This window comes from Numida meleagris, chromosome 1 (assembly GCF_002078875.1).
Source record: "Numida meleagris isolate 19003 breed g44 Domestic line chromosome 1, NumMel1.0, whole genome shotgun sequence".
Lineage (NCBI taxonomy): Eukaryota > Metazoa > Chordata > Aves > Galliformes > Numididae > Numida > Numida meleagris.
In genome coordinates, this window is record NC_034409.1 from 14,563,567 (window position 1) to 14,577,250 (window position 13,684).

The window sequence follows — 13,684 nt, forward strand, 5'->3', positions numbered from 1 at the left end:
ACCATACTGCCTCTTACAACGAGGTCAACTTACACTACGTAACGAAACTATACTCCAGTGGCGACTTTTAATGAAGTAAGAGGTGTGTTACTTTGTACAGAGGGCTGGCTGGGCTCACCGACACCTGCGTGCCTCCCGCCGGCACTCAGCTCCCGTCAGGAGCAGCGGACGCGGGCAGCAGGCACCTCCCCAGCAACCCCGGCCGAGGGGAGCAGCGCGGGCAGCCCAGCTCCGGAGCGGGGCCCGCCTTCCTGCTCCCCTCCGCCCCACAAACTTTCTGCGACGTGACACCACGGAAGCCCAACGCCCCGCTCGCCCCGGCCCCGGCCCCGGCCTCCAACCGCAGCCAGGACCGCCCCTCACCGTCCGCCTGAAGCTCTGCCAGCGCCGGGGCCGGTGCTCCGCCGCCCGCTTCCTCCATGCCGCCCGGCGGAGCGTGCCGCGCGTCACTGCCCAGCGGCGGCGCGCGGCGATGATGGCAGAGAGAGCGACGGAACGGGGCGGGGCGGGACATGGCGGCACGGCGAGGCGTTGAGGAGAGAGTTCGTTATACATGAGCGGGGACATCGCGGAAAACAAACAATGCCCGGGGAGGGACCCGGTGGATCTGTTTCGGGCTGGGCACGTTGTGAAGATGTGTGCCCCGATGGTTCGCTACTCCAAGTGAGTAACGGCTGGCGGCGCGCCGCAGCGTGCGTGCTGTGGGGCGGGTGTCGTGACGAGAACGCGGGCGGACACCTCCTGGGGTTGTTTAAGAGCGGGAGTAACGCGGTCGCATTTGTGTTACGGTTGTATTTAGACATCCCCGCGGCGCTGCGTGTAAGAGCGGCGCTTTAGAGCTGCTCATGAGGTAATGATCATCATTATCATGCTCATGTGTGCCCGTGGTGTCCCTGTCCCCGCAGGCTGGCGTTCCGCACCCTGGTCCGGCGGTACGGCTGCGATCTGTGCTACACCCCCATGGTCGTGGCGGCCGACTTTGTGAGGTCAGCCAAAGCCAGGGACAGCGAGTTCACAACAAACAGAGGTGATTCTGTTAAATATACTGCTGCCTTCTTGGAATGTTATATGTACCAACGGCATCCTGGCTTGTATCAGAAACAGTGCGGCCAGCAGGACAGGGAGGTGACCGACCCTCTGTACTCGGCACTGGTGTGGCTGCACCTCGAGTGCTGTGCTCATTTGCGGGCCCCTCACTGCAAGAAGGACATCGAGGCCCTGGAACGTGTCCAGAGAAGGGCAGTGAAGCTGTGAACGGTCTGGAGCACAGGTCTGATGGGGAGCGGCTGAGGGAACTGGATGGTTCAGTCTGGAGAAGAGGAGGCTCAGAGGAGACCTTATCAATCTCTACAGCTGCCTGAAAGGAGAGTGTGGCAAGGCGGGGGTCAGCCTCTGCTTCCATGTAACAGCAACAGGATGAGAGGGAATGGCCTTAAGTTGTGACAGGGAGGGTTCAGGTTGGATATTAGGAGAAATTTCTTCTCATGGTAATGCATTGAAACAGATTGCACCATTTACACACCGCAAGCTACCTTCGTCTTCTCTCACCACTGCAGTTTTATTGCTGAGCATGGCGCTACATGGTATGGAATATTCCTTTGGCCAGTTCTAGATCTGTCTCCCATTTTCTTGCCCGCTCCTGGCCTATTTGCTGGGAGTCAGACAAAGGTAAAAAATTAGTTTTGACACTGCCATCACTGTTCAGCAAAAGCTGAAGCATTGTGGCATCATCAACAATGATTTTTTTTGCCACAAAATTCAAAACACAGCACCATACAGACTGTTGTAAAGAAAGTTACCTCCATCCCAGCCAGACCCAGTACAAGACGATCATGGAATCATAGAATGGTTTGGGTTGGAAGGGACCTTTAAGATCATCTAGTTCCAACCCCCCTGCTGTAGGCAGGGACACCTCCCTCTAGAGCAGGTTGCTCAAAGCCCCATCCAGCCTGGCCTTGAATGCTTCCTGGGAGGGGGCATTCACAACCTCACTGGGCAACCTGTTCCAGTGTCTCACCACCCTCAAAGTAAAGAATTTCTTCCCAATCCCTAGTCTAAATCTACCTTCTTCCAGTTTAAAACCATTTCCCCTCATCCTGTCACTACCTGCCCTTATAAAAAGTCCCTCTTCAGCTTTCCTGACGGCCACTTTCAGGTACTGGAAGGCTGCTACATGATCTCCTCGGCGCGTTCTCTTCTCCAGGCTGAAGAGCCCCAGCTCTCTCAGTCTGTCCTCATAGGAGAGGTGCTCCAGCCCTGTGATCGTCTTTGTGGTCCTCGTTTGGACCTGCTCCATCAACTCCATGTCCTTCTTGTGTGGGGGCTCCAGAACTGGACGCAGTACTCCAGTTGGGATCTCACAAGAGCAGAGGAGAGGGACACTTCTAAAAAAAATCACCTCCCTCAACCTACTGTTCCCACTTCTCAGTTAGCCTTCTCTCTGCTCATAAGGATCGTAAGGTTCTTCTGCCAGCAATTGCTGTTTCTTGTACATATCAGAGATGTATGATTAACCCATTACCAGATAATATTTTCTGGTTTCTAGCAAAAATAAGACAGTTGGTAAAGGGGGAAAAAATGAATAGATCAGACATCTAATACAGGGATTGATAAGAGAAAGAGAATTTTAAATTAACATGTGTGGAAAATGGAAGGTAGGCCCCTTGAGATATCAAAAGGCTGACAGAAGGAGCAAGAAGAGTCCAGGAAATAGAAGCATAGCCAGGGTTCATAGGAAAAAAAACAGGTTTCAGACATGATATAAAAACATAACCAGAGCAGATTTAAAAAAAAAATTATAAGGACTTATATAGAGTCCTGGCTAGGTAAGGGTAAAAAGTAGTATAGAATAAAATAATAAAATATCCCAAGTTAGAAGGGACCGATAAGGATCATTGAATCCAAGTCCTGGCTACACACAGCACCACCCAAAAATCTGACCACAAGTATGTGGGAAAAGATAACAATATAGAAACAGATCTGCTGGCATGAAGCGGTTGTAGGAGAAAAGTGAAACAAGGAATATGTAAGCATGGGCTACAACGAGAGGAATGGAGAAAGCACTGCTAACGTACTAGGAAGATTGGCCTGCGGGATCTACAAAGTGTGATGATTCCGTCTGCTCATGCCACCGAGTCAATGGTTTTGTAAGTGTATATGTAATAGTAGTAGAAGTATAACTTGTGATTTCATGCATTATTTGAATACAACAGGTCAGTTGTAGGGAAGAATCACATTCGGAAGCAGAGGTAAACTCTTACTAATGGAGTACAACTTGAAAGAAAGCTTGAATGTGTTCTTTTTTATTTTGAACAACAAAAAAAACAACTGACCTATGTGGCTCAGAGGTCCACAGAGCCACTGTTCCACCTCTTGCATCTATTTGTACTTTTGATCTTCACAACATCCTGTGAAGTTCTACTGGCTTTGTAGTTCTAGCTTTGTAGTGTCTTTTGGAGGATAATGGGAGGGGGAAAGAGGAAATTCTTCTCATTGTTTGCTGTAACCTTGTTGCCTGTTGACAAAGAGTGCAGGATGAAATGTTCCAGTGTTGTAAATAATATCTTTTCCCCACTCACCTCTTTCATGCTGGCTTTAATTTTACAGCCTCCAAAACCATTCTGCCTCTAACAGCTTTACCAGGATAACAGTATTTACATTATTAGCATTTATACTTTTAACAAATAGCTCCACGACTGATTGTAAAATTTTAATGTTGATTTATGTTTAATTTGTGGGTATTCTGTACTCTGATGAGCAGAGTAGGTTTGGAGCCTGCAAGTGCAATTTTTGCTCTTTTTTTTTTTTTTTTGCATTGACATTTCTTTGTTGTGTATTTCTAAAATAGTGGTAGATGTTCCCTGTCTCTGCTGCTAAGAATTTAATTATGATTAGACTTAGGATTTTTATTACTTAATACTCAGCTGAAAAACAAGGAGCCTGGGATTATTCCAGTATATTAGCTGTATCAGTGTAAATCTCTTCAGCTAGAGCACTGTCTAAATGGACGCTGTTTTGAAAATACGCAAGGGATTTTTTGGGGCATGCTAGAGTTTTAGGTAACTCATAGAAGTTTCTTAACTGAGAGGATACTGCTACCCTCTCTGTCTTCAGCTCCATTACTTCAAGAATTTTGTAATTTCCACTAAGACAGGGAAATCTTCAGAAGCACTTATGGTCTGTTCAGTACCAGAAGTACATGTGCTGTGTGCATTTGTTGGCTCTTCTCTTTCCATTTATGTTCAGATATTTTTCTTACCCTGTTCCCCATCCCTCTTAACTGCAGCAATAGTTTATTTGGAAAGTGACTGCTAATACTGAGATATTTTTAGATGCCTTTAATGTGATGCAGTAGGTGTCAAAGAGGAGAGCCTGTTCCAAATGACCATCTGGCTCTCTACAGGGGCTTAGTAGATCACAGATAGTTCACCAGACCCACTCTGAGGAGCACTGACACTAGTTTCCCAATAGAGAAAAATCTGTGAAAGCCGCCTCTGCCTATGTGTTCTCATTCCAGCTCTGCATACTGGACAAAACCCAGCCATGTTGGCATTGAAGCAAAAAAAGGACCTGGGATAAGGAAGGGGAGACTTTGTAGATACTGGAAGCCACTTCAGTGGTACACTCAGTATTCTGGTTCTTTAACATCTTTACCGAGTCTGGATTTTCTGGAATATCAGCATGATCTGCACCTTACATCTATGTCCTACTTCAGGAAGCTAAATTGCCTTTTTTTTGTTTTCTCCTTAGAGCCTATCTTTGGTCTGCTTAATAATGTGTTCCTGTAAGACATCTTTTCTTCTTTCATTGTTGTTGTTATAAGAGTTGCTGTTTTCTGGCCGTAAATGACTACATTAGACAGAAGTGAGGAGACTAGAAATCTTTGTTAATAATTGTGTGTCGCACACAGCTATAGCAAAATACAGCAGTCTGCAAGCAGCCTGATGCAACTGTGGAACAGATCATGCTTGAAGTGTGACTCTCTTTGGCAGGAAATACTCCTTAGCAACTCCAGAAAGTATCCAATGCATTGTAGGCCTTGTCAGAATAGGTATTTTCAGCAAAACAAGAAAGTAATCATCCTTTCAGCACATTGTTCTGGTTTCATAAAAATTTCCATAGCAGCAGCAGATTTGTTTCAATAAGTTAAAAATAAATAATCCTTAAAATGCTATATACAGAAGAAAGATTTCTCACAGCTACAACTGTAGTCAAAAGGAAGAATTTGGGAGTTGATGTAGCACAGTGGCGAGCGATGAGAAAGTTTGCATCAGCCTATGCATAAGCAATGGCATAGCATGAGGAGGCCTCTGGCAAGGCTCTGGCAGCATTGTAGTCAGTTACAACAGTGTTCTATGTCACATCCCGCCTGGGAAGGGAGTGGTGAATAGATTCACAACTCCTGGTTAGATCAAGGTGAAACAACACTCAAGGTCTGTGCATAAGAGTAAAAAACATCAACTGTAATAGGAGATTCCCATAAAACAGTTATCCTGCATGCGTTGGCTCTCTCACAATTGTATCTGCTTAAACAGTGCGGTTTTATAGGAAATTCAAGTAAGCTTTGGGTTACTTAACAACTTAAAGAAAGAAAAGGAGATCACCAGTCCTGGTCCCACATCAAGCATGTTGACAAGGGGGGTGTGCGGCACAGAACAAAGAAGGGAGGCGGCAGCAAGAAGGGCCAGGACAGTCCCCAGCCCCTGTTTATAGATGGCACCAATTCCAGGATGGGTTGAGACACTGGACACCAGCCAAATCAAAGCAAGTGGCACCAGGCCCCCTCCTGTGACCTGACCATTTCTAGGGCATTGTTCAGGGCTCTTCCAGGAGTGGCTGAAACATCAGGCAAATTAAGGGAAGGAACACCCAGCTCCTGCCCATGGCTTAATTGTCTTTCAGGGTGGTGTCCAGCTTCACATTAATAGCCACTTGGGGCTCCTCCCCTACATCCTTTCTGTGGTACCACCCTGTAAAATAGCTGGAAAAATTACTGTCGGAAACGGAGTCCTCAAGCATCTTTGGTTCTGTACATACTTTTTGGAGTTCAGTACAGCAGCTGGTGAGATTACATGACAGTGCAGCTTGACCTTTAAGATTTATTTTAATAATGGTGGTGTACTGGGGAAAATAATAATCTAATAGAGAACAGATAGATTGTTTATGTTGGAGGAACAGTGGCACTAGTGATGTTTTTATTTAATTTGGTTTTAATGTTTAAGTGTTCTGGATCCAAGAACAATATACAATACAAAGGAACAATAACTGAAGAAATTATTTTCCCATTATTATTTTGTGAATAGTCTGAATTAATAATGCTGTTCTTAAACAAGCTATTGATTTTGACAGTTGTAAACAAATACGTATTTGTTTAGATTTTTAAGAAAGTTAAACACGTCTAAATAATAAAATGTTCAGAAATGAGACTTTTTTCTTTTTTTCAATCTCTAAATATCTTTTCATTGGAGTAGGTGATAATCCATTGATCGTTCAGTTCGCTGCCAAAGAAGCGCAAGTTCTTTGTGACGCTGCCCTTCTCGTCTGTCCTTTCGCAGATGGAGTAGACCTGAACTGTGGCTGTCCTCAGAGGTAAAGACTTGAAAAAAAATGGTTAAGTGTGATTAAATTAATCAGAGAATAAAAGATGCTGGCCTTCATTTTCATAGTCATTTTTGTCTTAATTTAAAAATAGACTTTGAGACTGAAATAGCTTTTTAACCTGTCAGACCGAAATGCGTGTGTGGCAAGATGCTGTTCTGAATGCTCTGAGATGCCCACGGTCTCCATGGGAAGACCAGGTGTCTTTGCTGACTTGCCTCTTTTCATTGCTGAGACACTGAGGGTTGGCTCAGAAGTGAAGTGTCCATCTCTATGACTTAGCAGTTGTAGCATTTGACTTTCCACAAAAAGAGTTTTGCTGCTAATAAACTGGAGAGTGTTTCGAGAAATAACATGGCAATTCCCAAAATAATGAGCCATGTCCCTGATGTCTCAGACTTATGCAAGTGAAGAATAGTCCCCAAAATGTAATTATACAGATTATATTACTCATGAAGTGCTTAACAGATTTCCCTCCATCTTTTATTAGGTTTGGAAATACAGCAAATTAGTGATTTGTTATTTGTCTTGACAAAATAGTAATGCACAGATGAAGATTCTCTCTAACTGGTTCAATTGAGATCCATTTATTATGCATTTGTCAGGCAGTCTTTTTCTAAGTAAATCTCTCAAAAATAAATGTAGGACAGCAAGAGATAATATTATGGTGCAAATACTTAATTTGTCTATTCTACTTAGTTACCTTGACTTAAAAGTACAGTATTTGAGAAAGCAGTTCTGGAGACATCTGAGACTTCCAAACCTTGTGCGTGTTGATTTCAGTATAGTAGAACTGTGTGTATCAACCTGTACAAGAAAAATTCTTTAAAGAAAAAAATGCTGCTGTTCAGTAAAAGCAAAGGTTATCTCCTGCCAATCAAAGGTAATTGTTGTCATTCGAAGGAAAAGATAATATTAGTGGAATCAGATTCTTATTCCACTTCAAATGTCTTCCTTTTCAACACAAAGTAATTTTCTGTTCAAAAGAAACCTATGACCCAACGGAAGGGGAAACATCAAACTATTTCTTTTATGTATGATCTAAACCATTGTTAATTAAATGTTTATCTTCCTTGTAAGGCTATTTTGTGGGTAGAAAATTGAACTGCAATAGATTAGTTACTTGTCCAAAATTGATCACAGCAAAGCAGAAACTGAACCAGGATCTAAAAGGTGGTGTCACACCGCAAACATGATCAAACTACAGCCATTATTATCTCTGCTTACTCAGCCACACGTTCTAAAGGCTATAAAGAAAGAAACTGATACATTTAACTGAAATTGATCTGCATTTTTCAATTGTAGAAAACAAATGTTATTTTTTCTTTCAAAGATGGGCAATGGCAGAAGGTTACGGTGCTTGCTTAATAAATAAACCAGAGCTAGTTCGAGATATGGTGAGACACGTACGGAATCAGATTGACAACCCTCGATTTTCAGTATCTATTAAAATAAGGTATGTCTAACATTATTTGCAGTACATGGAAAAATCCTTTTAATGTTTTTCTAAAGAAATATTTTCGTGTAATAGTGGCGCTACAATATATGTAATTCTATTAATGCAATATTACAAATTATTATCAGTTTCTTAAATGTGATGACTGCTGAGATTTTTGACCCCAGGTGGTAAGAGTATCTGGGGCAGGTAATCCAGCCTCGGATGGTAGAACTAGCTCAGTCTTTGACTACTTGCCCAGATATCAGAGTGGATGCCAGAATTTTCTTGCAATCCAGAAAACATGAAAGTACAAGCTAAAAGGTTTAGGATTCCATGAATTAAAAGCAATACATAGTCTGTAATCATGAGAACCTACTCTGTGAGCTGCCGTTGCCTATAAAAGACAGGATAACTGGGAACCAGTCCACACAGCTGCTGTAAGAACATGTTCTCTTTATCTTCATCACTTTCTGAACTTTAGTAGAAACTGTTGATCTATTTTACTTTCTAATATTTCATCCACTATTTATCTTCACATCCCATAGTGCTTTTGCATATTTGTTGGTTAAGTTTCAACTCTGTTTGCAGTTCCTCAGAAAAGGAAAACTTATAAATTGGATTTTTTTTCCACAGTTATGCAAAGTAATGACAATTAATTTAGAATCTTTTGGGCACTCTTGCTTAATCTCTATAAAATTTACCATGCATGCTTCAGAGATGGTATGTAATTGGGAAATGATAAATAGTGATTTCAATAAATTAGACATCTTTATTATATATATATATATTTATTATTTTTTTTTTTTTACCTCTCCAAAGTAGTATTTTCTTTGTACAAGTATTTATAGACATCTCTGGTGACTTCTCTTCATGGAGGGCTTTTATACAGTTCAGGTAGCTTGCTAGCTAATGCTTTAATTCCTTGGAATTTTAGGATACATGAAGACATAAAAAAAACAGTAGACCTGTGTAAAAAAGCTGAAGCAACTGGAGTTTCATGGATTACAGTACACGGGAGAAATATAGAAGAAAGACATCAGCCTGTGCATTACGATGCAATTAAAGTAATTAAAGAAAGCATACACATACCTGTTGTGGCTAATGGAGACATTAAAACTTTAAAAGATGCTGAAAATGTTCATCGCCTGACAGGAGCAGATGGTAAGATTAAACATATCCTACTTTCTAAGTAAATTTACAAATTAAATTTCTAAGTATTTATTTTGGCTATAAGTAGGGCATTGTTTGCATCTTTTTCTCTGAGGAGACAAACAAAGGATGGTGTTTTAGGTGCCTAATAAGCTCATAAATGGAGTCTCTTGTAATCATCAGAAAACCAGAGCATTGTTATTCAAAGTCACAAATAGATTTGAAAGGCAAACTGCAAAAGCTCTTGGCTTAATTGTGCTCTCATCACTCAGTAGTGGAGCTAGTGGCAGAGTTCAAGGGGGACCTTCAGACATCCATTCTGTCTGTGGAGCTGATCATTTATTACAGAGCTGTAGATTTTGACTTGAAAACCTCTACTTCCTGCAAATGGCAACAGATTTCTTATAGTAAGAGTATGGAGGAAATAAGATACACAATTAAGCCAGATAATTAACAATTAAGATGGTTAGCTTCAAGTACACAGTGAGGTATTGCACTCTCCTATCTGTCTGTTTACCTTGCCTTCACTGTGGTAAAATATGGGAGTAAAAAATTGCCCTGCAGTTATTTGGTTACAGTAGATTCCTGTGACTGTCTATGGTTTCAAGCCAACATTGAAGTTCAATATATATCTTGAAGAAGCTATCTGGATCTACATGCTGTGAGTCTTACAGCTAGAGTATAACAGGACAGAGAACAATCGCTAGAGTCATACGAAGAGTTCATATAGCAGGTTTCTATTGACATCGGTGCTGTTCAAAGAAACCAACAAAAACTATTTGCACCAATACCAATACAGAGTGGCAAACTGCCACTCTGCTACAACGGCTTTAACCCCAAATACAAAGCAGGAAGAAAGTACATAACAAGAAAAAATGTTCTTGTAGCCTGTCTGACTTCCTTGAGTAACAAAGTATAAAATATTAAACTGTCTAACATGTGATAGTATAAAATATAGAAAGTACAAACCAGAAGCTGCTCATTTTTTTCTGTCTTACACAATCCTGAAACCTTTGTCATTTTTGGTCATCCTGTTTTGTAAGAAGAGACTAAATGTGACAGGTTATTTGTTAGCAGTGCAGGAAAACAATCGCTTTTTCACAGAAATATTTCAGTAGAGCTTGAAAGGATTTATCTTGCAATTTGGGAATGTAGTTGCATTGACTTATTCAGAAAGCAAACATTTACTGTAGACTAGGTGCCATGAAATCTTTATAACTGAGACTTGAGCTGTTAATGGAAGAATGATTCCAGGTCAGTGAATCAGCTGAGTTGTACTAAAAATAACTTCACCATTTTATTACTCTTGTGTCTTTACATCATAATTATATGTTAAAAAAATGGGCTTACATGTGTGTAGCAAATAAAAACAAAATACTATTGAATTGCTGTTTAAAAAGTAGAGAAGAAAGGCAGCTTTTTCCTGTGTTTTGCATCAGAATTTCTGGAAAGTTATGTCAACAAGTTGAGTGAGTTGACAGATGATGTAGGTACTCAGGGGCTTGGGCTGTTAAACTGATTTCTTTGATATAATACTCATCCCTATTGTTCTAATGGATGCTATAAAATAGGTGCTATAAAAATGGTGTAATGTTAAATTTAACTATAATGTAACTCACTGCTTTAATTTGCAATTTGAAGGTGTAATGGTGGCTAGAGGACTCTTAGCAAATCCAGCTATGTTTGCAGGATATGAAGAAACACCTTTGAAGTGCATCCAGGATTGGGTTGACATTGCTCTTGAGCTTGGAACTCCTTTTACGTGTTTTCACCACCACTTAATGTACATGATGGAACGGATAACTTCAAAACAAGAGAAAAAAGTTTTTAACGTTTTATCAAGTACCTCAGCAGTTCTAGATTACCTGGATCATCATTATGGTGTGTGTAGGTGAAAGTATTTTAGTTGTATGTAAACTCGTATTTTGTAATTGCTGACACATTGCTACAGTTTTACTTGGACTTCTACACTGTGATTCATAACACAGTGTAAATATTTTCAGTACAGCTTAATATTGAGATCAGGCTGATCGTATATTTTTAGTGTTTTTACATTGGCATATTTAACTAAAGAAATATTCCACATTCCACAAATGTGTAATTCTGTTTACAGTGCATTACTGTACAGAGGATTGGCCGTTCTGTGACGGCAGTGATTGAATTTATTTTTCACCAGACAACTGCTTACAGCAGGAGGATGTTAGCAAAACTAAGCCCTTTTTAAAGTGGAACTTCCTAAAATCAGGACTACTCACAAATAATACAAAAAATGTATGACCAAAAGAATAAAAGGGAGCAATTATAGAAATATTTGCTTTAACTGATGTAAGACATAAGATGTGCTTTTAAATTTTAGTAGAATTTTCCATCTTAAAGACTGTGAGACTTTGAAGCCTAGTGCTGTACCCTCTCAAATTAGATGTTCCTTTTTGCCATCTAAAATCTTCTAAATGTATAACTCAGAAAAATTCCACAATTAGTATAATGGAAGAAACCTGTAATACCTATAGGATGACGGAAGGAAAGAGAGAGTAAAATAAAGAGAGTTTAAATCAAGTACAGACCCAGATAGATCTGGAATACAAGACTTGAAAGTTCAGTGTAACCAAATACAGTATTGGTTATCTGCTACAGAATAATCATACAAAAGATTAAATCGCAGTCATCTACCAAATCAGAATTTTATAGGCCAAAGAAAAGCTGACAGATTCTCTCAGTAGGACACTTGCATCCTTTCTGCAGGCGTGTTGCTTATCAAAGCATGACAGCCATTTGGCTTTGGATCTTTGTATCGGAGGAAAATAGTGAAAATCAGAACAAGATAATAACATTGCACACCAGCTGCATTTGTTCTGCAAAGGAAATTTCACAAATCTGTGCAGTACAATTACTTGAAATCAAATAATTTGTTTCCTTTCTGTGTTTACACAGAAATTCATAGAAGAAATAGCTTAGTTTCCTAACTGGTACTTCCATGCATATACAAGTGAATGGTTCTAAGTTTTCTAAATAAATTACTTGCTTTTGTATACAGTTGTAATTTGTTTATTACAATGTACACTATGACAACCTGGGGGAGGGGTGTTGCTTTTGATGCCATTCCCCATACTTGTTTAGATATCTACATTCTCACAGTGTTTAATGCAGTGGCAAAAAAGACTTGCTCATTTTTCATAGAGAATACGTTCTGATTTAGGTATACAAACTAGAGTTAGAAAAGTGCGACCCAAGTCATCAAGTCTAGCTTGCTGTTTAGGACAGTGAAGTTTGTAGATCTCCTCTGCTATGGGTTGAATTTCCAGTTCATCCAACTATAGTGCAGTACTCAGTTCTCCTCAGTTCTGAAAGTGCCTTGAGTCTTCTGCATCAAAACTAAAAACTACAAAATTGACTTGCATAAGAAAGGGATTCTTTAAAGTATTATCTAGGCCCTGTGTTAGCATTTACTTAAGATTTTATGATGTAGCAAATCACTAGCCACACAGAGCGAGAAAAAAAGATTCATTATAATCAAAAACACCTGATCAAGACTTTTTTTTTTTTAAATAGTGGGGAAATAGTATTTTAGAGAACTTGAAATACCTTGACCTATTTAGGAACTGAATACTTGATGATTTTGAAGGCAGCAGTTGTTGTGCCTGTGTGATATCAATCATAGAGATTTCTGCCTGAAGTACAAGACCTAGGTTGCAGTTAATATTGCTAGTAATTAAGGATTGCTTGATCTGGCCAATTAAGTACCATAAAAGTCACTTGAAGTTTATCATCCTGTTATGTAAGTGAAACGAGTGGCTGTCAATTAATTTGTATGCCTCCTTCCTCTCATCAACTGTCTGCATCTGAACACATTTCATTGCTTTGATACAGGATAAATTGCAAAATTTGAGTTTTAAAGCCATACTTTGAACAGCCTATACTGCTTACATATACACATTAAAGATATCCCTATGGCAGTTAATTATTTAACTTCCAGTTTTGCTTTAGAGTGCCGTTATATTATTGATATGCTTTCTGAACATGGGAAAACTCTACCAGTTTAAAGCCAACAGACATATTCCTTCCTTAGTTATTTGTAACATCACCAGGTCTTCCATTTTCTAACTAATTTTCAATTTTCAAAAAGTTACTCCATTATTCTTCTCCTCAGCTACCTCAGACCTCATTCCAGGTTGGTGAGAATGCTCAGCAGTAGCAGTCAATGTGCACAGCAGTCACTGCAGAGGGAGCCTTTCTGAGATCTTACAGAGCCCCTGGAGTGCTAGTGCAGACTCACACTCTGTGGCAGTGGGGATGTATGTGCAAGTATAGTCCTGTCAGCGTGCAGCTAGGCTATTGGAGGGCAGCCTGCAGTGCTAGTGTGCAGCTCAAAGAAGGAAACTGCTTTGGAATTAAGGGACAGAAAATCTTTAATAACATTTTAACAACTTCAGTAAAGTATAATGGTGGTAGGCCAATAGGTAAAATGTAATAACCAGAATATATTAAGAGGTTATGTTTTAT

The 13,684-nt window shown here is 40.2% G+C and overlaps 2 protein-coding genes across 3 annotated transcripts in view; one reads left to right on the forward strand and one right to left on the reverse strand.

The window, feature by feature from the left end:
* COG5 (component of oligomeric golgi complex 5) overlaps positions 1-538 on the reverse strand; it is a 185,938-nt gene extending 185,400 nt beyond the window's left edge. Inside the window, exon 1 of the mRNA XM_021384587.1 lies at positions 364-538. Coding sequence (XP_021240262.1) covers positions 364-514 — 151 coding nt within the window. The 5' untranslated portion in view covers positions 515-538. The remainder of the gene's footprint in view (positions 1-363) is intronic.
* On the forward strand, positions 521-12,213 carry DUS4L (dihydrouridine synthase 4 like). 2 transcript variants are annotated; one of them, XM_021384593.1, is made up of 6 exons: positions 521-663; positions 906-1,027; positions 6,471-6,588; positions 7,931-8,053; positions 8,970-9,196; positions 10,826-12,213. In XM_021384593.1, exons 1-6 carry the CDS (start codon positions 554-556, stop codon positions 11,077-11,079), a joined length of 954 nt encoding a protein of 317 aa, XP_021240268.1. In that variant the 5' UTR covers positions 521-553; the 3' UTR covers positions 11,080-12,213. The 2 variants fall into 2 exon arrangements, with proteins under 2 accessions (XP_021240268.1, XP_021240270.1); XM_021384595.1 differs by having other exon boundaries at positions 10,874-12,213.